We start from the raw sequence: 27,034 nt of genomic DNA, 5'->3' as shown, positions 1-27,034 counted from the left end.
TTTCCCTCAGATAAACACACAGATTTTATAAACAGAAAAGTTGAAACTACGAGGGTTGGGGTTTCCTCAGGAATTACGGCCAAAAATAGGATGGGACAGCTGAGGCGATCTCAGGGTTGGTTTTCTGGTCTGTGATATTCCTCGGGGACATCTGCCTGAGATGAAACACTGGCCTTTGACAGGAAGGGCCTGTCTGAGGTTCAATGGCATTCAATGCCAAGGGCTCTGGCTTAGACCCAAAGGGGGAAGCCTCACTCTCCCTCTGAGTAGGTCCCTTGGCCTGCCCCGCTCTGAACCCTCCGAATCTGGTGAAGTTTCTGTCGCAGGTGGCTGGGTGGAGAGGAACAGAGATCTGCTCCTACACCGGGCGGGTCTGCCACAAGCCAGGGGAGAAAAGGGCTGACCCTGCTCCAGGCTGCAGCCAGATCCAGAACCCCGGGGACAAGGTTTTGAAGGGAGGAACGAAGTGCCTTTTTGTTACAATAACTTAAGCTGGGGAAAAGACACAGGAATCCCATTTTCCTTCACGAATGGTCTCAGGGCTTCTCACCCTATACTTTGTATTTAATGCAGAGGGACAGCCACGGGGTGGGGACACCACGATTCCCCGTTGGGGAGGGAGAAGGGGAGTTCCGTGGCTTCCATGGGGCACCCCAAGGCCCAGCAGAGCTAGGGCAACGCCCGAGGGTCTAATTTCCACTCCTTTGGCTTTTTCTTATAAGCGTCAGGACTTGCCTCTCCAATATCTTGCAGCTGGCTCTCACCACTGTCTCCTTGTTTGATTTGTTAAATCTCTGTTTTAGTTCGCTGTTTCACACCCACACTGACAGTCTGTCATAGCCCCCCAGGCCCTGGGACATCTGCCAGGCAGTGAAATCAAATGTGAAGTTAAATACAACTCAGCTCCACATCGTATTCTCCTTCTCCCTCTTCCCTTCACCCCCTCCTGCTTCCACCCGTGGAGGGGCCAGGCTGGACTGCACCTTACCCTAAAGTGTTGATCTGGAAATCCTGCCCCAAAGTAGAGAGTTTGCTGTAATAAAGTCTTGTGTACCTATTACCCAGTTTTAACAATTATCAACATGTTATTGACCTTGTTTATCTAACCCTATATATATATATAATTTCTTTTTTTTTAGAGATTTTTTTTAATGTTTATTTTTGAGAGAGAGAGAGAGAGAGAGAAAGAGAGAGAATGAGCAGGGGAGGGACAGAGAGAGGGAGATGCAGAATCTGAAGCAGGCTCCAGGCTCTGAGCTGTCAGCACAGAGCCCGACATGGGGCTCGAACTCATGAGCCATGAGATCATGACCTGAGCCAAAGTCAGATGCTTAACTAACTGAGCCACCCAGGCACCCCAAGAGTAAGCAGAATTTTAAGAAGTTTACCCTTTCGTGGTAGGGCTGTTTTCAGGCTTTTTATAGAATTTGCTGACCTGATATAACAGGCTTGTTACTATAGGAGTCTCAGTTCCTTTGGTCACCAAGTAAGAGCGGGGGGCCTGTACTGAGCCGCACACAACAGCCAGGCCCGGGGCGAGGCGACTCTGTCCGCACAGGCTTACAGTCAGGGGCAGGGAAGGGTGTAGGGGTGAGACCTCAACAGAAAGGATTCCCCGTGAGCTGTGCTGAGTGACCAGGGGCTATGGGAACTCAGTAGAAGGAAGAAATGCTAATATTAGGTCCCTTTATTGTAAGAAGACATTTTATGCAAGAAATAGTCAGTGGTTGAGACTACCTTGATTTGACCTAATCTTTCCTCCAATCAGCGATCGTAAAGCAATGCCATAGATTGAATGTTTGTGTCACCCCAGAATTCATGTTAAATCCTAACCTCCAAGGTTAGGTGTTAGGAGGCGGGGCCTTTGGAAAGTGCTTAGGGTGAGGGTGGACCCCTCATGAAGGAGATTAGTGCCCTCCCTATAGGAGAGACCTCGGAGAGCTCCCTTGCCCCTTCCACCAGGTGAGGACACAGTCACAGATGTGGTCTTCGAACCAGGAGGCAGGTGCTCACCAGACATGGAAGCTGCTGGCACCTTGATCTTGAAGCTCCAGCCTCCAGAACTGTGAGAAGTAAATTTCTGTTGTTTACAAGCCACCCAGCCTCAGGTATTCGGTTCTAGCAGGCCCACATGCACTAAGACAGGCAACGTTTTTTTGTTTGCCTTTTAATGTTTATTTTTGAGGGAGAGACAGAGTGCGAGTGGGGGAAGGGCAGAGAGACAAAGAGAGGGAGACACAGAATCCGAAGCAGGCTCCAGGCTTTGAGCTGTCAGCGCAGAGCTTGACCCGGGGCTTGAACTCATGAACTGTGAGATCATGACCTGAACCAAAGTCAGACGCTCAACCGACTGAGCCACCCAGGTGACCCTGGCAATGTTAACTTTATATTTATTTCTTCTCTTTTCATTTCCTTCCTTCCTTCCTCCCTTCCTTCCTCCCTTCCTTCCTTCCTCTGCTCCCCTCTTTCCTCCCCCCTCCCTCCCCCTTCCCCTTCCCTTCCCTTCCTTATTAATCTTGTAATTCTTCCATTTAGTAGATTCCTTTTCCTGTCCTCGCTTTCTTTCCCATGTCAAACTTTCCCCAAGTGGATTTCCTTTCTCCTCAGGAACCCTCTCTCCTTTTCTCCCTTGGGCTCCTAGGGACGGTTCTCTGAGTTCTGGCGTGTGGTTCCTACACCTCTCTGCAGTCTGGCTTCACAGTTCTCCCAGCATCCAAATCTATCTCCATTTGCTCTGTAGTTGCCTGATCTGTGTTGCTCCACAAGCAGCGCTGGAGACAAGGGTTCTGGTGCAGGAGGCGTATTTAGGAGGCGACGCTAGGAAGCAGGAGCAAGGAGCAGGGACAGTGGGGCCAGGAAAGGGGAAAAGCCAATCAGGAATGCCCCTTGGATGTGACTGGTGTGTGCACCCAGGCCCCAGTCCTACAGATTGCCCCTTAAAATTGCCCCTCCGGAGGGTAGGAGGCTGGGGGATTCATCCACAGATCCCCATTCCTCACTGGTTGAGATTTGCTCCACTGGGACCTTCCCTCTCCCCCTCACCTTCTGGCTGCCCCATGGGGGCTGAGAGGGCTTCCTAAGGAGCCACAGGGAAGCCCTGTGCCCAGGCGTCCCTACCAAAGCTGTGACTATCTCAAGGAGGGCTGTCCGCGAAAGCAATTCTCACTCCTTTTGTTTCCTTGACTCATTAGTACCGATAACAACAACATGATTTTGTGACTGATTTTTGTACTTCACCCATGGGGCTAATAGCTTCCCAAATATTTTATCGTCCTATCCTCTGATGAAGGTGCTATATTATATTCCCATTGTACAGATGACAAACTGAGGCTAAGAGGGATTAAGTAACTGGCCTAAGGGTTAGGCACCCTCTGTGCTGGGAGCTGGGGTTGAGATGAGGGCTGGGCATGGAGGCTCCATCACCTTCTTTCCATCCTTGACTCACGCTACCATCTCAGGTCTGAGACAGTGCATTCCTGGGGAAGGACCCCAAAGAGCTGAGGGTGACAATGTACCAGTGAACTAATCAGTGACTCTGGGTAGTCAGACAGCACTAGACTCAGATCTTGATGGTAAAAGCCTGGAATGAACGACTCTAAATTCTTTGAGGGGAAACGGGGCGTCATGTTTTTGGTTGTATGCTGCTGTGCACGAATCTGAGATGGGGTTCTTCTGAAAGGTCCTGCTGGGTTGACCTGACTTCTTTCTCAGCAGACTCTGCAAAAGACCTGCCTTTGGAGGTTGGACATGGTCAGACGCTGCCAGCTGTTTGGGAGATGTGAGCTCAGCCTCGGTGGGGAGAGCAAGAGAATGCCCGAGGATGGGAAAGGTTCTGGAAGGATACTTGAAGAACATACCCTTCCACTCTGACCCTGGGAGTCACCTCACTGAGAAGGGAACGACATTTCCAGGCCTCGGCTCCGAGACCCCTGTTACTGCGGGCTGCCTTCCAGACCACTTCGGGGAGCTACTAAGGCTCGTGCCTACTCAGAAACAAGACATCTCAGACAGTCCCAGGTGGCCACCAAGGGGCAAACCCATTGTCCCCAAGCCCCTGCTACCCACCTCAGGCAGGCAGGGACTGGAGAGGTCATGGCATTGGTACCTTTCTAGGTCCTTGGGGATGAGTGCAGAGGAAAGTCTTGTAAGAGACCATGCTGGACTTCTAAGCAATGTGCGCCCCAAATCCTTCTATGTTTAAGTTGGTTTGCGTTGGGTTTCCATCACTTGCAGCTACAGGAGTCTTCACGGGTACAGAGGCCAGCCACTTCCCGAGTTGCCAAGTGACCCATTTAGGCTGTTCCCGCCTTATCCGATACCCCCCGCCCCCCCGGCTGTGGTTTCTCCTCATTCCACAGCTCTGTCTCCCTTTCCTCCACCGCTTAAACGAGTACTCAGGAAAGGACTGGCCGCTGTCAACTATACTTTGAAATTGCCCATGGAAGTGATTATTGGATGGGCCAGCCCCCCACCCCCACCTCCAGTCCTCCCTGGGTTGGAACTGTCACGTTCTAACTGCACCGCAGAGACGATTGTGCTCTGCGCCCGGAACAAGAGGAGTCCTGTCTTTCCCAGGGTCGATGCACCTGCTTGGGTCTGCTGTTAGGCTGCACGTTGTTTGTTTGCTTACAGCTTTGTTGTTGTTGTCGTCGTTCTTTTTTGCTTAAAAAACAATTTGGCGCTTCTCAAGGCTGATTTGCAGACCCACAGAATGTGCTCATTTTGCCAGCTCTGTGCTTTGGGGGAATCCTTTAGCCTGAATAACTGGCGGCCGGCTGTGGCCAAGCCCGGGCAGAGCTGAACCCAGTGGGGGTTGGAGGCCAGCCAGGCCGTGGCCTGTCACCCACAATAGCTCTTCTAAAGCCCCTCCACAAAGGGTGACGCAGAACAAAGACCAGGGGGCAAAGTTAATTTATTTGGATTTTTTTTTTTAACAACCAAAAAAATTTTTGAAGTTACAAAAAAAAGACAATCATTTACATTCTAGAACTTTTACACTCTGAGAATAAGCCACAGTGCCCGGTTTTGGTGAATGAAAGGCTTAAAAGATCCCAGCCTGACTGGGTGGTAGTGATTATCTAGGTCGTATTCTCCAGAACGGGCCTTACTCTGTCCATCTCATGAATCGCTCTGCTCTGGAACTTTCAACTCTTAACCCTTTCGATATCAAACTTCTTTGCCCCAGAAGGCCTCTTCCATGTGTCCCTTTCCCTCTCGTCTGTCCTTTGTCTGCCTTTCTTTGTAACTGGCTGCACGTGCCTTCACCCTGGTGTCTCAGCGCCAACAAAACAGCCTCCACCCTCCAGGCAATTCACATCCCTCACCTCCTGCAAAGTTGCCTCCAGTCCTCTCTCCCAGCAATCACTCCTGGTCTCCCTTGCCCAGTGCCTATTTGTACCTCCGGGGAGCACTACCTGGCTGCAGGGACACTCTGGGGAGCCAGAGGACCTGAGCTCTAGTCTTGGCCCAGCTACCTATCAGCTGTTATGGTCTCAGGCATTTTCTCATTTTTAAACTGTCAGCCAAGCTGCTTCAAAGGGATGTGGCTACACGGTAATTAATGCTGCCGGGCCCTGAAAAGCAAAAATGCTACCAAGTGCAAGCAGGGTTAGCCAGTGGGCCCCTGAGGACTGCCACCCTCTGCCCAGCATTTCCCACCTGCCCAGGAGCTCACTCTTTCAGCAGCTTGGTTACCATGGTGAAAGGCCAGCCTTAGCGCTGCTGTGTAAAGTTTTTACCATCGGGAATGCAAGGTCCCTGAGGGCAAGACTGGATTTTAACGTTTACTTGGTGAGCTTCTCTAGCCCATAGCACCAATCAGGGCTGAGCGCGAAGTAGGTGCTCAGTCTGAACGTTGATAGCTTTGATTCGAATTTCCTTGGACAGATCCACCACCTGTCACGTGATGGCCTCCTAACAGTGGCAGGACGGTGGAAAACCCAAGCCTCCTTGTTCATTCATCCCACCAACCATGACCTCTAGTGGGAAAGGCGCTCCTGGCAGCCTGGCCCGGGAGTCCTGGCACTCAGCATTGCTGGCCCAAGTTTTGGGACCACCCGCTAAAGCCCACAGACCTTCCCACTGGAATAAAAATCCACACCAAATGGGTAGGAAATATGCGCGTGCTTTGGGTGAGCCAGTCTGATGAGAACCACAATTTGGCATGCAAATCCCAAGTAGGGGTACTGCCATGTAATAAATCCAGTGTGGGATCATCCCCAGACCATTCCAAGGGCCATTCCAAGGACCCCTGCTCTGGGGATCATGGTCTCCAGTGAGGGATCCTCACTCCCTGATAAGAAAGACCGCTCTCTCGCAATTGGAGAAGGCCAGAGCTCACAACTGTCCCAACAGACAGTCCCCAGCCTCCCTCCATAGGTGGCTGCCAAAACCCCACAACCCCCCCAAAGGAGTCATCTCCTTTGTTATTTTCCAGAAAACCACACTAAGTGGCTGCAGAGAAGAGAAAATGACTCCACCCCATCTGAAGAGCCCATCACACAAATGTAATTCAGAAAATACATTCTGATCCTTCCCCTTCCCACTAACACGTTCCCCCACCTCCAGGTGCACACATCTATATATCACACTTGACAAAATTCATCTTCTTTTTGGAAGAACCTGGTCCTTGGAGATCTGCTCAGGGCAATGCCATTGCGAACACTGTAATTTCACATCAGTCACGGTAGAAACAAAACCAGTTACCAAAGCACTAACTTGAGAGCCCTCAAGTCACATAGAAATGGGTTTGCCTTAGCCAGGCCCACCAGCGGGGCTGGAAGCAGCATCCCTAGCCCTGGCTGGCCCCAAAGAGCCTGGAAAAGCTGCTGTTTTGCTTCAGATCCATCCAGGATAAAACGCAGAATAAATCATGTGTTGCTTGGGAGTTTGCAGCTACGTGGATGTAACCGTCATGGTGTTCTCAGAATTCTCAGACAGAACCTCGCTTGATGGTCCAAAGGCTCAGCGGGTGCCTCCTGAAATCACCCCAGGTCACGCTGAAGCATGCGGTGAGAGGGGAGGTGGCACAGGAAGGAAGGCTTTTGTGAGATCCTCAGGTCCGGTTCACTGCCGGGTGGGTCTCCCTTCCCGGTGAGCACGGAATCATGCATTCTATCTTTGGTTTCGTGCCTTGAAGGCTTATGCCTTTGGAAGAGTGGCTCAAAGGTGTGAGAGACTAATGGCCTGGGGCCTGGATAAAGGACACCCACACAGGCTCTCTGCTGAAGACACCTGGGAGCCATGGGTTCTCTCCTCGACTTTGGGACGAGAGGTCTTCCAGGCCTCAGCACCCAGGGCTGAGGTCCAGCCGCCAAAGCATGTCCTGTAGAGAAGCCTGCAGCCTGCTCAGGGCCACCACCTCCGTGGAGTAGAGTGAGGCTTCCAGGGCACCGCCCAGGCTCTCGAGGGTCTCCAGGCCCCTGACCCGGGGCAAGGGACAGTTCTTGGAGGAAGCCAGCAGGTGGAGAAGGTCCCGGAGGTTCTCTAGGTCATTAGATATTTGGACCACGTTTCTAGAAGGCAGACCGGTGAGGATCTGTTGGTAGATGGCCAATGTCTGGTCCATCTTGGACAAACTCAGGACAGGGTGGAGCCCAGGAATGAAGTCAAGACCAGCGACTCTCTGTTTGGAGGAGACAGACTGCCGTGCGAGAGGAAAAGGGAGAGCAGGGGCTCAGAGAAGTTGGTTCTGCAAGGCTCTCGGCCTTTCCCATGAATGTGGAGGTCCGCTCTCTTGGCTGCCTCCTCTCCCCTTCCTCACCGCCCTGGCCCAGGCCCTTGATTCTTGTGCCCCGGAGACTGCCAAGCTTCCAAGCTGATCTCCTGGACTTCTATCTTCCTGTCCTTCCCGAATCACCCTGCCCTCCCCTTCTAGATGGATCTTCGAAGATCGTTCCCTCCTCCAAATGACCTCTGCTGTAGAACCAGCCATGAGGCCCGATTCCTGCTTAGTTAAGTCTCTTCCCCAGGCACTGAGGTCCTCCCTAAGTGCCCCTTCCCTAGCCATCCTCACACCCTTCCACTCCCAGAGGACTCCTCCTTCCCAGTCAGGTCCTCCAAGGCCTCTGGCCCCTCAGGGATCAAGGCTGGCCCCGCCTCACTCCTCTGCTCCAATAACGCTGGATACCAGGAGGGGGTGGCCTGCAGCCCTCACTTTCTGCGCCACCCAAGCTGGGACACTCTGGATCTACCCCGTGTGGCCTTGTCGGATAGCTACCGTGAAAGCAGGGACACTCACACGCTGCTCTCCATAAAATGCCCAAGACTCTGGTTCTGAGCTGTCCGAGGCCACTGTCAGACACGTATGGTGTCCAGGAGATGTGGAAGTCTCTAGATTGCCCCATGCTGGGTGAGCAAGCAGGCTTTTAAGACTGGGGGCTGCCAAACCCACAACGAAAAACCTTTAAAGAAGGCACACTGTGGTCTGGTTCTATGAGAGGGTTTATCTAGTTGCTTTATCTAATTTAATCTCATAACAACCCTGTGAGGACTGTACTAGCTAGCTGATGAAACCAAGCCTTAAAGACATGGAGGAACTAGCTTAAGGTTTTACAGATAGAGAGCCAAAGTGTGGAGATTCACATTTAGTCTTCCTAATTCCAAATACAGCCCGCATGTAGGAAGCGGCTGTTCGTGAGGTAGGGAGGAGTCAAGGCCACCATGGCCCCTACACGTGGCTGCACAGGCTTCAGCTGACATCTGAGGTCCTGGTTCCCCCATGGGCAAACCTGTTGTCTTCCCAGGCTCTCCCTACCGTGTGTGAAATGTCATTGATCCTGGTGACAATCGTCTTGATGAGGGTTTTGGTGTCATCCTGGACTTTTCGGATTGGCACAGCTTCAACATAGGATAGATAGGGCCAAAGCCACAGGAATCGGCACAAGGGTCCACAAAGCATTTTCCTTCCTGGTATGTACGTGTCGGGCCTGCAAACAGAAGGAACCACACGTAGCAAGTCGCCGGTGATCTCAGAAAACACCCATATGCCCTGTGACCAACCATATTTTCAGACGTGGATAAAAAGGAGACTTGCTTTGTGCCATAGTGATCATCTCCTCAGAGTCAAAGACAATTCATTATCTAGAAGTACATTAATGAAATGCATTTCCTTGGGGAGGCAAGACCTGACCAACTCTGTGATGCGGTATGGGATAGATCACAGAGCAGTAAGCCAGGGCCTGAGCAAATGGACGTGGTGGTGACGATTCAACTTTATTGCATGCTGCGAGGAAAAGAACCAGCTTTTATGGTCTGGTCTGAATCCAGCCATTTAATAGCTGCATGACTTTAAGCACATCACATAACCACGAAAACCTCCACCTCCATCTCCTGCAATATACCTACCTCGAGGCTTTTATGAGGATCAAATTAGATAATGCATGTGCAAGAGCTTTAAAGGTGTTGTGAAATGTACTCTATTACTACCCTTATTACTAGAGATTACGTTACTTGTCCTCTCCATTACTCTCCCACAGCGGCCTGCTGATATCTCTGTGATGGCATTTCTCACTGGCTTTATAACTTCCTTTCTCTCCCGCTGGGAGCCTGAACCCACCCGGCACTGGTGGAAGGTCTTCAAATGTGTCGGATACAGCACCGAGCACCAAGGATACAGTGGTGAATAATAGATGTTCTCTACTCTCAGGAGGCTTATGCTTTAATAGGAGAGATAAACAGGGAAGCAGTCCATTCCAATACAGGCAGAACAAACTGTACAAGAAGGACAAGTGCAAGATATCACAGGAGTACAAAGGGAGCTCCCTGGAAGAGGTGTCACCTGAGCTGGGTATCAAAGACCAAGCGGCTGTCAGTAAGAGTGGACAGTGGTGGGCACAGTGGCCAGAAAACAGCTGGTGGAGGCAGGAGAGACTATCTAACATGTTCGTCCAGAATGTTTGACACTTTCAAAGTCATGGAACAATGAATTCTAATATTAATAATATGCAGATCCTTGAATAAGCAGCAGTTTTAAGGAGACACGAAAGACAAAAGGTAATAAAGTGAAATGTATGCGAGCCTGTGATCCATGCTAAGTATGTGTGCATGAGCCTGAAATGATAATCAAATGTAAGTAAATATTAGCATGAAGGTGCTGGAGATGGCCAAAAAGTTAATCTCTGCTTTTTATGTTCTGCCTCATCTGGGTATTGATAAAAATAGACTGTACATTTTCTGTCCACAGGTGGCAATATTAGTATAATTCGTATGCTGGCAATATAATAGAAAAAAGTGGCTGTTTATATATTCTTTCTTTATAATGCTTGATCAAAGGTATGCTTTTCATCTGAATTTCATAGACGTGGGAAAACGAAGGTCGAGAAGATGTGTTAACTTGCCCAAAGTCAAACAGGTAAGCGACAGAGTCAGGGTTCTGCTTAACGCAGAAAGCCTGGGGTGCCTTCCCCCCATGCTAAGGTTTCTCCAGCCTTTAAAGAGAGCCCCAAATTACAAACCACCCCAATGTTCAACCCAGGCACCTCCAGAGACCATGGCCCTTGGAAACAAATACCCGGCTCTAGGATGAAGCTATGAGACTGTGCCACCAAATCAACTTCAAATATGAAAAATACTAGGTAATTCAGGAGGGGGCCCTTCAGGCGTTTTTGTGCTTGTTTCCTTTCTTAAGAAGTTGACACCCCCTCTATTACCTACTGATTACCTGAGTAAACACTTGCGCCAAATGTTTGTGGAAGGGAGTTCACTGGCGCTAACCCCCAACAGGGTTCCACGAAATCCTAATAAAGTTGGAGAGAATAGTGGTCAGGCCCCGAGGGTTCAGCAGCAGCTCTGCCCTTTTTAGCTATGAGTCTCTAGGCAAATACTTAACTTCCCTACAGCATCCCATTCTCATTAGTAAAACGGAATAATACCCACTGGCTCAAAAGAGTAAATGAGATGAACCTGTCAAGCCCCTGCATATTGTGTGTGTATGTGCTGAAGGGTGGGTGGGGGGTAGGAAAGGTCAGCATTTTCTTGGAATTGCGTGATTACTGGGCAGGGCTTAAAACACTGGGGCAACACTACCTGTAACCAACGCTGAATCTAGCATTTTCCTCGCCTTGGGTCATCTCAACAGGTTGCCTGGTATTTCGGGGCGTTTCCCCTGCGGCACAAGATTGAGCGGTACCCTTTGCTAGGATTCTTGCGTTAATGACACCCTCCTTCCCAAGAGAATTTATTGCCAGATTAACTCTGGTCATAGTCGCTCTCACATAATGGCCACCCTGTAACACCTGAATGGGAAAACAGTTTTACAAGCCCCTCTCTCACCACTGATAACATGCTTCGGTGGATGCAGAAAATACATTGTAGTTCCTTGAATTGAGAAGCTGAGGCTCAATCTGCCTGAGAGGCCAGATTTAGAGGAGCTCCACAGAGAACTCATAACAAGCCCGTCTGGGATCAAAGTGGTGGAGAGAACGTGGCCCACCAGTATACACAACGCACGTGCTCACACACATAACACACATCATGGGCGCGTACACAAACATGAACAGACCGAACCCTTTTAGTAGAGACTGCTAGTTGTCTCCAATATCTATTCTTCCATTCTTTCCAAGTAATTTATATCCAAGTTTAGATGAGGATGTGGCCATCCAGAATAAATACAACATTTCTCAGCTTCTCCCAACTAGATTTGGCCACGCCACTAAAGTCTGGCCAATCAGGGGTGCCCGGGTGGCTCAGTCCGTTAAGCGTCCGACTTTGGCTCAGGTCATGATCTCGTGGTTCGTGAGTTCGAGCCCCAAGGGGGGCTCTGTGCTGACAGTTCGGAGCCTGGAGCCTGCTTTGGATTCTGTGTCTCCCTCCCTCTCTGTTCCTCCCCCGCTTGCACTCTGTCTCTGGCTCTCTCAAAAATAAAGATTAAAAAAAAAAAAAAAAGTCTGGACAATTAAATTTCAGCAGAGGTACTCTGTGGCAGCTCTCGGGTTATGTGCCTTTGCCTCTTCTTTTCTCATCCCTTCCTCCATCCCATGCCTGGATTGTGGATATAGCAGCCGGCATTCTGACGCCATCTTGGATCATGAGGACGAGGGCCTCACCTTATGAATGATGGAGTAGGGAGCTGGAACCCAGTTCCCTGAGGACTTTGTGGGGCCAAGGTGACATACTGGCCTCAGACTGCCCATCCCCGGACTTGTGTGTGTGAGAGAGACATAACCTCTGTCTTGTTTAAGCCGCTATGGGTCTCTGCTAAATGCAGCCAAATTTAATGCTAGTTAATTTATACACCTGGATGTGGGCATCAGAAAAGAGTGGATATCAAGTCTTCCTGGGTTCACCTGAGTGTCAATACCTGAGTGGGGTCTGGCTGTGGTCCAAGAAGGTGGTACAGGTGGCTGGTGAGAGCACAGTTTGGGACTGGACAGGGCAGGAATAATTTAAGACGGCGACTATAACTTCACTGAGCCCAGCACCTTATACATAATAATTACTCAACGGACAGCTGACAGTTGACAGTTAACATGTATTAATCGTCCACTGTGGACCAGGTACGAAGACAAAAAAGACATGCATGAAGCCACAGGAAGTCAGGAATCAGGACTAGTGAGGGACCGGCTGAAGACTCCTGGTCTTTCCGGAAGCCCAGTGAATATACCGCAGTATTTCATGTGGTTAAACATTAACATGAATTATTTGTTAGAGATAAAAGTGAAGAACAAAACTGTGCTCTTGAACAACCGGCTTACATAATTAGCTACAACGCAAGGAGGAATGTTTAAACAGATAGTACGCCTTGGGTAACTGAGGGGAGGGAGTCGCGTGTACAAGGATGGGCTGTGAAGTTCAGCAGAACTCTGCTTGAGTGGGTGTACAGGACCGTGGGTAAGTTTGCCAAACTCTCTCAGACCCATTTCTCTTAGCTGTAAAATGGGGATGATACAAATCGTAATTCCCACTTGAGGTCGTTCGGCGGACGACATGAAGTAACGTAGGTAAAGTGCTAGCTCTTTGCCTGGCATATGGTCAGCACGTTAGCTGTTGTCACCAGCTAAGAGATCAAGGAGGCATCTTGGAGGAGGTGGCATTTGATAAGGGCCGTAAGAGTGAGGAGGAACTGGGTTCGTGAAGGTGGAGGAGAGGAGCAGCCCGGCCGAGGACTCAGAGGCTGAAGAACACTTATGAGCTGAGGACACGGGGGCTCACAGCCCGCACGGGAGGTGCAAAGGGCCAGGAGGTGGGGAGGGCTTGGGCACCGAGTGCCGCGTAGGGAGGCTAGGCTTCTTTTGCAGAAGTGAGGGGCTCTGACTGTCCCCAGGCTAATGCTTTCAGCCCAGATGACATGAAGGATGGAGGTGGAAATTGGCAAAGGCAGCAGGAGGGAGGTGCGACGTTGCCGATTTGCTCGTTGCGACTGGTGGGACCTCAGGGGGACCCATCCAGCTGACAGTTCGGGTTGGGAGTCACAATCAGATGGACGGGGCCGCAGATGGAGACCCAGGAGTGCCCAGCTGGAGAGAGCTGAGGTGAGAGGAATGGGGAGGAGAAAGGCGGATGTCAGCCAGCTGCCTGGGCTGCAAAACCTTTTCCCTCTAGAAGTTTCCAAAACGGTTTTGAACAGTTAGGAGCTGTCATTTTCTGCTAGTTAAAAGATGAGCCGCTGAAATGTTGATACAACATCCTGTCTCTTTTATTTCTCTCTGACCGTTATTCAAGCAGAGCCTGTGGAGGAAATGGGTACCATTGGGGGAGGCATGGTCAGTGGCCTCCCCTCCACTCTGCTGGCTCCCCACCCCGTACTTCTCTGCTCATCCTCTGGGCCTCCTGGTCACTAGTTTTTGCCTCCTGCTGCCTTCCCTCTCCTTTAATTAAGACCCTGACACTCCCTGTCATCTCTACTGGCATCCCCTGTCATGGGTGCATCGGAGAAGAAAAGACAGAAGCCAGAAAATGGAGCCTCCCAGGGCAGCACTAGATAAGGGAATGTCATCACAGAAAACAGTTCCAAGGCCAGCAGGAGAGGCTCATATAACCACACCTCCGGTCCCCCCACAATTTCCCGCTCTCCGAGTTCAGCCAGGTCCTGAGTGCTGGCCCCACATGTATTCATCCTTAGCGGACTCCTCCCAGCCCTGCTCTACGTCTATGCAGGTGCCACCCACCCCCCCCCCCACTTCTGCCTTCTCCTCCTAGACAAGCTCACCTCCCATTTCCCCAAGAAGCTGATGGCCTCCACGTGTGACCTCCTTCACCTTCCCTCTGGTCCTAGAGGATGAGGCAGACCATGTGGGGCCTGTTATGTCAAGATAGGGGGGTGCTTCTCTTTATACAGGCTGGAGGGTTTGCTGGGCCAAGGTCAGGCTGCCTATAGCCTTCTGATGACAGCAGTCGGGGCGATGGGGAGACCTTAGAGTCACAGAAAAATTTGCTGGTGGAGGCTGCTAGCCTTGAGTTATCCAGAGTCCCATGCATCTCCTGGTTTAAAGTGTCAGAGGTTAGCAGGAGCCCAGCACACATTTCTCTCTTCCTTCTTCTCTCCTCCAGCTATTGGGATTTCTACACCCCTTTCTTCAATAATTTCTAGTGTGCTGGTGTGAATTAAATTCAAATAATGTAGTATTTGCTTTTAATTATGAGGGAAAAGCTTTGGATGGTCTGTGCTCCTCCCGGCAGGAATTCTTCCTGTGGGCTCCCTCCCATCCTTTCCTTTATTCTCCCTTCCTTCCTTTCTCCATAATTCCAAGTTGGAAGGGACTTGGGGATGGGGAAAAAACAAAGGATGAATAGAGACAGGGAAGACTGGATCCTGGTTATTTAAGCTACTCAGAATCCAGTGGAACAGACAGAAGCTTAAATAACTCATCTTAACCCAATCCCATAAAGGTTATGAGCATAGACTTTGGGGAGCACAGAGGAAGGGGATGACTCTGGGGAGGTGAAGACAGCTTTGCAAATGAGGCAGTATTTGAACTGAGACTTTAAGGACAGGAGTTCCCCCAAGGGGAAGAGGACAAGGAAGGCATTCCAGGCCAAGGCGACAGTGTGGAGTTGGGGAAAACTAGGGTGGGTTCAGAAGGATTCAATATGGCGGAAGGGTAGAGCATGTGAGGCTAGAGAGCTGCAATGTCCCAGGCTTGATTCCACCTGTGGGGCATCTGCCCTACTCATAACACACACACACACACACACACACACACACAGGCCCTGGAGTCCATGTTTGCATGACCAGTGATAGGCAAGAGACCATGAATACTCTTCTCTCTTTCCTTATCTCTTCCTCCTCCAAACCCTGATTAAGTCAATTAGCATCTCTCCCAGGAATTTAAAGTAGGTTTCAGGGGGGCGCCTGGGTGGCGCAGTCGGTTAAGCGTCTGACTTCAGCCAGGTCACGATCTCGCGGTCCGTGAGTTCGAGCCCCGCGTCAGGCTCTGGGCTGATGGCTCAGAGCCTGGAGCCTGTTTCCGATTCTGTGTCTCCCTCTCTCTCTGCCCCTCCCCCGTTCATGCTCTGTCTCTCTCTGTCCCAAAAATAAATAAACGTTGAAAAAAAAAATTAAAAAAAAAAAATAAAGTAGGTTTCAGGGAGCCCAGTTTGTCTCCATTGAGGGCTCAGAAGCTCCGGGGTAGCCACACTTGCCTTCAAGTGCATGCAGTGGCTGAGAAAGATCAGAGTTCATTCAGCCACTGACAGGTGAGTTACAGTCAGTGCCTGTGCTCCTTCCTGACCTTCTTTCTGTTTCCTGACCTTCTTGGTTCTGGGCCCTCCCTGTCCTTAGCCTCCAGTGTGAGATACTCTTCTACTTACACTCACTTGAGTATATTTCAACCCTCTGAATATATTTTTCTATATCCAAGGGACATATAGATGCACACACGCAAAAGGAACAAGTATCAAGAAAGAAAATTCCCCCTTACCGTGAGTGATGCCCTGCTAAGAGTTTGGTTTTTCAGATGTTGGTTGCCGTATATGGTTTGACACACTGAGCTAGCATGAGTGGTTTTCTCTTATTTGCAATCAAGAGCCTTGTCTGAGAAACAGTAACGTACTTAACCAGCAGCCGGGGTGTGGGTGTGGGGATCATATTCTTCCCATTCATCACACACCACCCTTAGATCTGATCCCATCAAGGATTACGAATTGGTTTCAATTCTGGTGTCAGTCTGATCAATTTTTAGCAGCTCCCTGGAGCACCGTGTGGAGGGAAATCTGAAGCTGCCTCCAGACTCCGAGGGAGAGGGTGCCTCGATCAGCTGTGATGTCTGCCGGGCGCAGGAGCCGTGGGCATGCCACTTTTCCAGCATCTCCCACGGGCCGGGCACAGAGTAGGTGCTCATTAAATATTTGTTGAAAGAATAAACAAAATCCCTCCCATCTCTGATCTTCCCTGTCTCACCAGATTAAACTACCTCTACCGTGGTTCGCCTGCCCGTCTTAAAGTCACATCGTAGAATTTGCTTTTGCCCAGCAGGAATCCCTAGGAAGCGTTCTGGGCCTCCAGCCCTTCCTTCTCAGAGACTGCTGCCCCTCCTTTCTCTCCCCACCGTGGCTTCTCCCACTGTGTCTGCGCTTCTCCCCAGAGAACAAACTCAAGGTGCACACAGATGCGGGATGAAATCTTCAGTGACATCAGTAAGATGTCCGCCTGGGCATCGATCACCGATCCAGTTCCAGGCAGCTGACAAACTGAGCAGGAAAGACTGTAAAATGCAGTTTGCTGAGAAGTAAGGCACATCCGTTGTCACATATGGAATCAGTGCAAAGAATTCTATGAGCCCCGGCATCAGGTGTGCTGTTTTTCGGCAGACACAACCTCTTTCTAGTTCTCTGAGACAACTGTGCGGACAAAGAAGAATTTCAAGGCTCTGGGCTGGCAGGCCAGAATGGAGAGCTATGGCCACTGGAATCCTGCTGCTGGGGAGGACAGGGCTTACTGATTGACTGACTGCAGGACAATTTGGCTCGACTTTCCTTTAAATCACATGCATGCTGTTCAAGGATGCACACACACAAGGACTCTACTCCCCTGAAGCCCCTCCTCTCTGTTCCCTTGGGCGGCACCTAGGCTGAAGCGGGGACAATGACCTGCGTTCTGTGAGGAGGGCTCTCCCAAGTGGCCACCTCCGCACCCTGCATGGGCCACTCAGACACGAGAGGCATCTGCCTGGGGCCGAGAGGCAGGAATTCATTGCAATCTCCCTGGCTCTGTCCTTGGCGCTTGGAGACATTTCCTGGAACGGAGGGGGGGGGGGAAATATTTCCCCCAAATACCAAGAAGAGTTATTTTGGGCATAAGATGTACAAAATATGAGAAGGACGCTCCTTTGGCCAACATGGAAATGTTCCCCTCAGCCCAATGTCCTCAATCGCTTGAAGAGGGAAGAACCTAAAAACATCCACTGTTTTTCTCTTGCCTTTTCCCCCTACCTAAATAAGAGAAATGATCAGCATGGCATCCTCTCTGCTCCTGAGGACACAGAATGGCAGGCACTATGTTCTGCAGAACCTGGTGAGAAAGAGACTGGGTACCCTCGCTCCCACCGGTCCCAACTGACTGCTGCCCACCTTGGAACTCTACAGAATGAACGTAAGAGAGATGACAGAGGTCAGTTCCTACAAAGGGGAGCCATCGCGCTCCCGGGGTGGTGCCTGCAAGGACCCGCCCTCTGCCCGCAAGACCACCCTTCTAGCAGAAATCAATCATCTATCTCCTTCTTTCCAAAACTGCTATTCTCAAATGACAAGCAGGCCACCTGTCTTGGATCTAACTGTATTTAAAGATTCACAATTCCAAAATGCTACCATCTTGAAGCTATAGAAACTGAAATGTAAAGGCAACCGCACCCACAGTGAAATCTAAACCAAGCCAGGAGAGAAGGCGGACTATAGGCAGGCCTAGTAGGTCTCACCTGCCAACAGTGGGCATTTGCGGTATTGACCAGAGAGGTGGTAACAATGAGAAACATACCATAGGACTTCCGGTGAGCCGCTGCTCTATAACCTCAGAATACCCCAATTTTATCCATCGTGAAGAAGGCAATTTGCTTGGCTTTGAGGCCAGCTGTGGTGAGACTCAGAACAATTTCTCTGAGATATTTAGGTTCTTCCTGACAGTTTTCTCTCCACCTCCCGCAGTGGTCCTGTTTCTAGGCCGCAGTGGTCCTGTTTCTAGGCCTCTGCCTCAGCCACCGGCATTCAGACTTCGGCGATCAAGACCCCCGCTGGAAAATGATGCCTGAATTCTTCTACGCAGAGCGAAGCTAGACTTCAGGAACTGAACGCTCATACCAGAATTCCCCAGCACCCTCAACTTTATCGCCTCCAGATGGGGGCAGGGTACCCTGATCTTTGGGGGTGTGCTCAAGGCAATTTCCCAAGCATCTCAGCAGCGGGGCTGGCTGCTCGGACAGTCTCCTGGGACCCTGGCCGGCTGCATGGCACAGATTCCTGCCCCATGGGCACCGGCACAGCTCACGAATCCAGATCTGCCCGGCTGCCTTCTCTCCCGATAGAACTCTGGTACAAAGCCACCATAGGCCAGAACCAGGGCATCTGCCCTGCCCCTCGCCCGCCTCAGTTTCCCCCGGCGTTCAGGGAAGGGCGGGGTGGGGTCGCTTGCCAAGAAAGACCCGCGGAGAGTGGAAAAGAAGCGTGCGGGGGCCTTACCTCGCAGCTGCTGGCACCGCGATTCCTCCAGGGCTCCATGCCTGCCCGCCCCTCTTATAGCCGCCGAGCACAACTTGCGCAACTGGCCGGCAGGCCCGGGCGCACCCCGAGTGCCAGCTCCGGCCCCGCCCTGCCGGGCAGCGTTGGACACCGTAGGGCCGGGCGGCGGCGGGTCCGGGGCCTCGAGGGAAGGCATCCGCTGCGCCGGGAGCCACGCGCGCACCCTCGGGTACGGCCCGGAAGGCTGGGGGCGTCTGGCGGGAGCGGGAAGTCCTTGAGATCCCGACCTCTCGGGGCCAGGGTGGTGGCGAGAGGCTCCCTTAAGCCGGCTGGGAGCTCGGACGGCGCCCTCCACCAAGCGGAGGCGCACCGACAGCTGGGCGGGCCGCGCGACCCGACGGCCCCCGGGCGCCTGGGAGGCCAGTGCTAGCTGGAGCGGCCCCGCCGGGCACACCCCGCGCCCCCGCCCAGGATGGGGGTCTGCTCCGGCTGCCAGTGCTCAGGCCCGCGGACCTGGGTGGTGAGGGGCCCGCCCCCGCGCTATCCTGGGTGCGCTGCCCTCTCCGGAGGGCTGTGAGGAGGAGCGGGCACCGCAGCCTTTGGGGATGCTCTGCGCGCCCGTGAGTCCAGTATTTCCCACGTACCCAGGAGAATGTACGAAACCCAGCCTGAGAGCCTCTGTCGGGCTTCGGGGACGAGGAAACTGACGTCCAGGGTGGTTAAGTGATTGCCCCAGAACCCCTAGCTGGTAAGTGGAGATGGGCCGGGAGCCCAGGCGCCAACAACGAGATCCGGCCCGTTCCCGTCCCCACCGCAAAGTGCGGCTCTGACATCAAACCCTTCCATTAAGAACCAACCCATCTCCTGAGGTAGCAGCTGGCAGGTTACGCGGGTGGGCCAAATCCTGCCCCCACCTGCTTTGGTATGGCCCTGAGCTAAGAATGGGTTTTGCATTTTAAAGAGTTGAAAAAATATTAATACAAAGAACAGTTAAGGCCCCGTGACACGATATGAAATTTACATTTGGGGGACCATAAATAGTTTTGAATTTTGTCCAAAAAAATTGAGGGGGGGGGGAATTTTCCCCCTCTTGTAGCCACGTATCTCTGATGTTGCCTCTTGGTCTGAAAAGCCTAAAATGTTTATTATCCAGCGCTTTAGAGAGAAAGTTTGCCAAGCCCTGAACTAGAGAATACGCTGCCCGTTGGCTCCTGCCAGTCACGGGCGGGCCTGCAGGACTGCTCATCCAGCCCTTCTCCAAGTGGAATCGCCCCATTGCACTGGGGGGTCTCTTCCTCCCTCATTGAAGTAGCTTGTCCTGGTGGCCTTCCCAGCCAACTCCCTTCCTTCCCGTTGGCTTGGGTGAGCTCCTCCATTTCCTCCTAGGGCTGTCAGTGGAAAGCAGGGGTCTGGCCATCCTCCTTCTAAGTCCTGGTACCTTCACAGTGCCAGGCATATGTGGGGTCCCAGGAAAAGTTTCCTGAATGGAGCCCCAGGGACACTATGCACCACAGAGCTGATTTCCGACGTGCACTCTTAGTGCACCACAGTCTGGGGATTCCTCCAGACTCACGGCCACTGAGAGGTAGATATTTAAAACGTGGGGAAACATACCTTCAGTGATGATGGTGTAGAGAGAACCAGGAAAGCCAGGCTGACACGGGTCCAGGCAGCACCATCAGATTGCATTGGAAACTTCCTGATGGAGACACGTTCCCTTAAGGCTGTGTGCTCCACCAAGATCGCAGGGGTCTGTTCTCTTCACAGCTATATCCCCAGTTCATAGTCCAGGACCTAGCATGAAGCATTTAATTTTTTATAATGTTGAGGGTTTTTTAAAAAAAAGTTCTTATTTAAAAAAATTTTTTTTGGGGGGGGGTGGTAAAGAGAGAGGGAGAGAGAGAGCATCCCAAGCAGGCTCCATGCTATCAGCACAGAGCCTGGTGCAGAGCTGGAACCCATGAACCTGATCATGACCTGAGCTGAAGTGGGATGCTTGACCAGTTGAGCCACCCAGGTGCCACTAAGACATATTTTTAAATGAAAATTTCAAACATACGGGAAAGTAGGCAATATACCCGTCACCTAGATTTAATAATTATTATTTTCCTATATTTGCTTCATTTATTTTTTTTGGCTAAAATATTTTAAAGCAAATTACAAACATCACAACATTTCTTCTCCTTTTTTTTTTAAAAGTCCTGTTTATTTATTGATTGATTTTTTTAACGTTTATTTATTTTGAGACAGAGAGAGACAGAGCATGAACGGGGGAGGGGCAGAGAGAGAGGGAGACACAGAACCGGAAGCAGGCTCCAGGCTCTGGGCCATCATCAGCCCAGAGCCCGACACGGGGCTCGAACTCACGGACCGTGAGATGGTGACCTGAGCTGAAGTCGGACTCTCAACCGACTGAGCCACCCAGGTGCCCCCAAACATTATGTCATTTCATCCTTAAAGACTTCAGTATGTAACTCTAAAAAATAAGCACTTCCACATAACCACAAGACCATTATCACACAATAGTAATTCCTTAGCATCGTGAAAGAGCAAGTCCACAGTCAAAGTCCCCCAAATATCTCAAAAATGTCCTTCATAGTTACTTCGTTTGAGCCTGGTTGTTTTGCACTTATTTAATAAGTATTTACTGAAGGAAGACAGGAAATTGAGCTAATATTTGTGGAAGTCAGAAATTGTTAGCATTGCCTGTGAGTTGTCATTGTACTGCCACGGAAAAGGTCAGAAACCAACTAAATGTCCAACGTAAGAAATTGATAAGACCATTGAAAAGCCACATAAAAGCAATATGCACACATTAAAAAATATGTTGCCAACTATATTTAATGATGCAGGAAAAATCATTCTATTTTGTGAACTAGGAAGAATCCTATTACTGGGCTCCTGGCTGGCTCAGCGGTAGAGCATGCAACTCTTGATCCTGGGGTCGTGAATTTGAGCCCCACATTGGGGGTAGAGTTTACTGAAAAAAACTGTTATTAATTAAAAAATGAATTCACTTACAAAATAGTGTTTTCTGATCATACACTCACACCAAAATATATGGTATCACTACTGCGAGTGGGATTAGAAATGATTTTTAATCTCTTTTTGGGGCTTTTCTGCATTTAAAAAGTGTCTGCAATGGAATTACATTTTAAAGAGAGATATTTTCGGGCGCCTAGGTAGCTCAGTCGGTTAGGTATCTGACTTCGGCTCAGGTCAGGATCTCACAATTCGTGGGTTTGAGCCCTGCATCAGGGTCTGTGCTGATGACTCGAAGCCTGGAGCCTGCTTTGGATTCTGTGTCTCCCTTTCTCTCTGCCCCTTCCCCACTCACACTGTCTCTCTCTTTCAAAATTAAATAAACATTAAAAAAAAAAAAAAAACAAAGAGAAATATTTTACCTCCTGAAAAAATGGTGCTTTGTGTTGTTTTCATGTATCGGCTATTGCAGTCATTGCCATCAAGTTTTCTTTGTGCCCAACATCTTTCTAACTTGGCTGTAAGTAAAGACTTAGCTTATTTGCAGGGCCCTTAGCAACCTAGGGTTCTTGCCTCAGCATGACGGGGTGGATCTGAACAGAGCTACCGTGGGAACATCAAGCAGCTCTTGCAACCACATTGCAAGGTTGCAGACTGCCTCTCTGTTTATCCATCACCTACCTATTTTCACATCTGGCTCATTAATAAATCTTGATATTATTTTATTTTTAATGAAATATATAAGATTTTTTTTTTTAACTCAAAAGGGGGCAAAGAGAAATCAAAATTCAGTCTCTTCCCAGGCCTTTTTCTTTCCCTGGAAACAGTTGTTTTTACCAATTTCTTGTGTGTCCTTCCATGTATATTCATGTTATATCCTTCATATATCTATTCGCTCTAAAAAAAAAAAAAAAACCCACACCAATAGTGGGTAAACACACTACTACTCTGCTGCCTCTTGATAACAACAAAAGAACAAAAGAAAATTCTTAAGTAGGCTTCCCGCCCAGTGCCGAGCCCAACACGGGGCTTGAACTCACAATTCTGAGATCAAGATCTGAGCTGAGATCAAGAGTCGGACGCTTAACTGACTGTGCCACCCAGGTGCCCCTGAAATTTTTTTTTATTTTGGCAAATTTCAAATCTCCATACTACATTTTTCAAATTATTATTATTATTATTATTATTTTTAGTTTATCTATTTATTTTGAGGGAGAGAGAAAGCAGGGTAGGGGCAGAGAGAGAGGGAGACAGAAAATCCCAAGCAGGCTCCACACTATCATTGCAGAGCCTGATGCAGGGCTCTCTCTCATGAACCATGAGATCATGACCTGAGCTGAAATCAAGAGTTGGATGCTTAGCTGACTGCACCACCCAGGTGCCCCTTCAAACTACATTTATAAGAAAGCATGACCTAACAAATCCCCATCATCCAGCTTCAACCATTATTAATCTCACTTCTTCCACTTACTACATCCAGAATATCACTTCTTACCAGTATGCATTTAAGTCATATATTTCATTTTATGGATGCGCTGTCATCAATCTAACCATATTGTTGCATACATGATGTTTGAATCAATATATTTCGTTGGATTAATTACTATTTAATATAATTATATTTAAATATCCTTATGAATAAATAGTTATTTAAATATGCTTACTTATGTGTGAGCATATCTGTGGGAGAAATTCTGATAATTCTGTGGGAGAACTGTTGAGTCAGAGGGCACGCACATTCAAATAGAAACACATTGCCAAGTTACATCCCTTAGAGATTGTGCCAACTTACATATGCAAATGGCTGCAAGTAACAGTGACTTCAGCAGCAACAGCATTTAGTTATCTCTTATAACTAGAAGCCTGGAGGAAGGCAGGTGCAGTAACTCAGTGGTATCATCAAGGATTTTGCTTCTTCTAAACATGCCTGGATCAAAGGCACATAGATGTATGTATGAATAGATTTTGTTAGTTCAGATACAATTTTTCCACCTAAGATAATCACACATAAATGTTCCATTTCCTCATCTGACTGTGCTTTGTCTGTTTGACCTTACAACAAATAAACTTCAGAGGTAAAACTTAGAAGAAGAAAGAGGAGAAGGAGAAGGAGAGGGGAAGGAGGAGGGGGAGCTGAAGAGGGGGAAGAGGAGGAGGAAGAAGGGGAGAAGACGGGGGAAGGGGAGGAGGAGAGGGAGAGGGAGGAGGAGGAGGAGGAGAAGAAGAGAAGAAGAAGAAAAGAATCCTGCTCCTTCAGACTTCTATTCTTCCATTGTGTCCTTGTGCTTATTGCTTCACAGTTGCAAGATAGATCCTACCCCTTCAGCCATCATGTCCTCACATGAGTGCCCAGTAAGACAGAGGCAAAAGGTTTTCTTGTCTTGAAATTCTGTTTCAAGCTGGGGAAGGGAAGTCACATTTTCCCTTATTTCTCATTGGCTAGAACTGGGACTTATGCCCACCCCTAGACCAATCGCTGGCAAAGTGGAATGTGATTGCCCTGACTGATTTCCACCAATCCTAAGTCTCCCCCTGGGGCTGGGGCAGATCAAGGTAGTTGAAGCAAAGCTCTGTCCTTACCTGGAAGAGTTAGGGTTCAACGACCTTGGGAGGAGAGTAGAAATGGCTCTTGGGTACACAGCAAATAGTGCGTGCTGTATTCAACTATGGTGTGTTATCAAACTTCTGATAGACCTGACTTATTATTAAGTAGTAAAACTTAAAAGTCCTTTTTGTTTGAGCCTTGACAACCTTCACAATAAACAAAAAGGTAATCTAGCCCTTTGGATTTCAATACTGCTTTTTCTTTTTCAAAGCGCTTTCATAATCTCATCTGATCTTGGCCGTGACTCACATAAAGAGGTAGGGCAGGTCCTACTCCCACGTTACAGGTGGGAGCCTGAGATTCGGAACGGTCAGAGGACTTGCCCAGCAACTGGCATCATTAGATGCCACAGTTGTCAGTCAAGGTGGCCCCTGTGGTTTTGCACGGATGTCGGCCATGAGCTTCAGGATCACAAGGGTGCACTGGGGTTGGAGGGTGGCCTCACAGAGCCCTGTGCTTTGTTGAGGGAGAAGATAGGCAGACAGAGATTTAGTCTCCGCACTGGTTTTAGGTAATCCTAAGAAGCTTCTCTTGTATGAAATATGCCTTTCAATCTACATTGAGGAGGAGTTTACACCGGCCTATAAATTGGACTAAAAAAAGCAAACTGGAGGGGCGCCTGAGTGGCTCGGTTGGTTAAGCATCCAGCTCTTGGTTTTGGCTCAGGTCATGGTCTCAGATTTTGTGAGTTTTTTTTAAATTTTTTTTTTTCAACGTTTATTTATTTTTGGGACAGAGAGAGACAGAGCATGAACGGGGGAGGGGCAGAGAGAGAGGGAGACACAGAATCGGAAACAGGCTCCAGGCTCCGAGCCATCAGCCCAGAGCCCGACGCGGGGCTCGAACTCACAGACCGCGAGATCGTGACCTGGCTGAAGTCGGACGCTTAACCGACTGCGCCACCCAGGCGCCCCAGATTTTGTGAGTTTGAGCCCCACGTCAGGCTCCAGGCTGATAGTGCAGAGCCTGCTTGGGATTCTCTTCCTCCCTCTCTCTCTGCCCCTCTCCTGCTCACTGTCTCCGTCTCTCTCTCAAAGATAAATAAGTAAACTTAAAAAAAAGCAACTGGATACTTCAGTCAAATAACAGGTCTATTAAATAAAATTAATATTAAATATGTGTATATGGGGGGATGGACTGGTATGTATGTGGCCCCTTACCCATGAGCTCCCCAAGGGCAAAGGCCTTCTCGTAGGCACCTCACCGTTCCCCGCCCCTGACCCAGCACCGGATAACATAGTAGGGGCTCCATAAATGCCTGTCAGATGCACGAATGGTCTAAGTTATTTCTGCTGATGACTGATGTTCTCTCTGTTATTATGTTAGAGGACCTTGTTTATTTCTACATAGAACCAATCAAAAAGTATAATCAGTCAATCAATCGATCAGCTAATTACTAATTTGTCTATATTTGTATCTGCATCATGATAATGTAAGCTCCAAGAGGGTCCAGGTCAGGACCTGATATACAGTAAGGGCTCTATAAACTGGTAAATAAAGCTTTGGGCAAACGTTTGTATCCCTAGTTTTTAGCCGTGCCTGGCTCATAGGGGGCCCTCGGTAAATATCCATGAGAGAAACCTTGACTGAACAACAGTGACTTCCTGAAAATACACCTGTCACAGGTTGGGGTGGAGCAGAGCAGGGTCAGGGTGCCAGATAATCCCGCAGTGCCCCAGGTGGACAGACAACCCACCATGAGCTCTGCTGGTCTCCATGGGATTACACCTGAAGGGTCATGTCAGTGGAGGAGAGACTTAGGGAGAGAGAGATCAAATTCTTTACAAAGGAAGGTAAAGAGGGGCTGGATTTTAAAGGGCCTTGACAAAGAGTAGGAACCATTAAAGGCACCACAGAGGATTCACATGGTCAAGGAACCATTCTGGGAGATTCAGCCGGCAGAAAAATATAGGAAGGATTGCAAGAAAAAAGCTGAAATCATGGAGGAAAATTAGCAAAGATTATTTTTTGCCCATTTGTTCGTTCAGTCATTCAACCAGGAAGCATACATGGAGAGCATACATGTTCTGGGTCCTGTGCTAGACCCCAGAGATGAAGAGATGGTAAGGTTGGCCTCTACAATGGTCCTGGAGCATGAGTGAGGGGGTGTGGGGAAACAGGAAGGGAAGACCCGAGAGATGTTTTGAAGACAGGAACACCAGCCCTCCCTGTTGGCTGAATGACCAGCCCTAGGAGGGAAAAGCAGTCATGGTTCCATAAACTCTGTTGCCTACGGCTCAGTGACGGTGCTGCTGTCAGAGACAAGGGAAGTGGGAGGCACCTGGGTGTGACGGGGAGAGGGCAGGCTGGGGCCTCCATGCTTGTGACCGTGGCTCTTTGGAATGGCCAGTTGCGGACACCCAGCACCGAACCGGGGCTGAAGTCCATGCGAGACGCCAAGGCTGCAGATGTGGTTCCAGGCATCATCTTCAAAGACAGGAAGGATGACTTCTCATGACATCAGGTTTGTGCGGACCAGCAGGCTCAGGCCTGTGAAACGCTGTGTAATCTGCAAGGTCTGAGTACAGCAGTATGCAGTGGGGGGTGTGAAAGAAGTGGGGAGATTTGCTGGGGTAAAGGTCAGAGGGAGCTCTGAGGAAGCCCCACAAAGCAGAGGGTGCCCTGGAGCTTGGCTGTCTGCAGAAGGTTGGGGAAAGAGCCCTGTGAAGAACAGAGCAAGAATCGTACGGTTTTCCCCTCCTTCTGCCTTTAATTATTTAATTGCCCAAATAATCATGTTCATTGCAGAAAATTAGAAAATGCAAGGAAGCAAAGCCATGAAAAAAAAAGCCGTCCCTAATCCCCCCACGCTGAGATAACCCCTGTTAATATGGTTGTGCT

The 27,034-nt window shown here is 49.6% G+C and overlaps 1 protein-coding gene across 1 annotated transcript; it reads right to left on the bottom strand.

Annotated features, from left to right (window-relative positions):
- Positions 1 to 7,210: 7,210 nt before the first annotated feature.
- LOC115509149 (leptin) lies at positions 7,211 to 18,647 on the bottom strand. The gene is made up of 3 exons (XM_030308369.1): positions 18,607 to 18,647; positions 8,756 to 8,927; positions 7,211 to 7,642 (listed from the first exon to the last, which is right to left on the bottom strand). The coding sequence occupies exons 2-3, from the start codon at positions 8,897 to 8,899 to the stop codon at positions 7,286 to 7,288; spliced, it is 501 nt and encodes a 166-aa protein (XP_030164229.1). The 5' UTR covers positions 8,900 to 8,927; positions 18,607 to 18,647; the 3' UTR covers positions 7,211 to 7,285.
- Between the last annotated feature and the right edge of the window lie 8,387 nt (positions 18,648 to 27,034).

This window comes from Lynx canadensis, chromosome A2 (assembly GCF_007474595.2).
Source record: "Lynx canadensis isolate LIC74 chromosome A2, mLynCan4.pri.v2, whole genome shotgun sequence".
In the NCBI taxonomy this organism is placed as follows: domain Eukaryota; kingdom Metazoa; phylum Chordata; class Mammalia; order Carnivora; family Felidae; genus Lynx; species Lynx canadensis.
This window is presented reverse-complemented; position numbering and strand designations above follow the sequence as displayed.

Coding starts and splice junctions, on each gene's coding strand:
- LOC115509149 (XM_030308369.1), bottom strand. CDS start 8,899: ATGCTTTGTGGACCCTTGTGCCGATTCCTGTGGCTTTGGCCCTATCTA. Junction 7,643..8,755: donor TCAATGACATTTCACACACG/GTAGGGAGAGCC, acceptor CTCGCACGGCAG/TCTGTCTCCTCCAAACAGAG.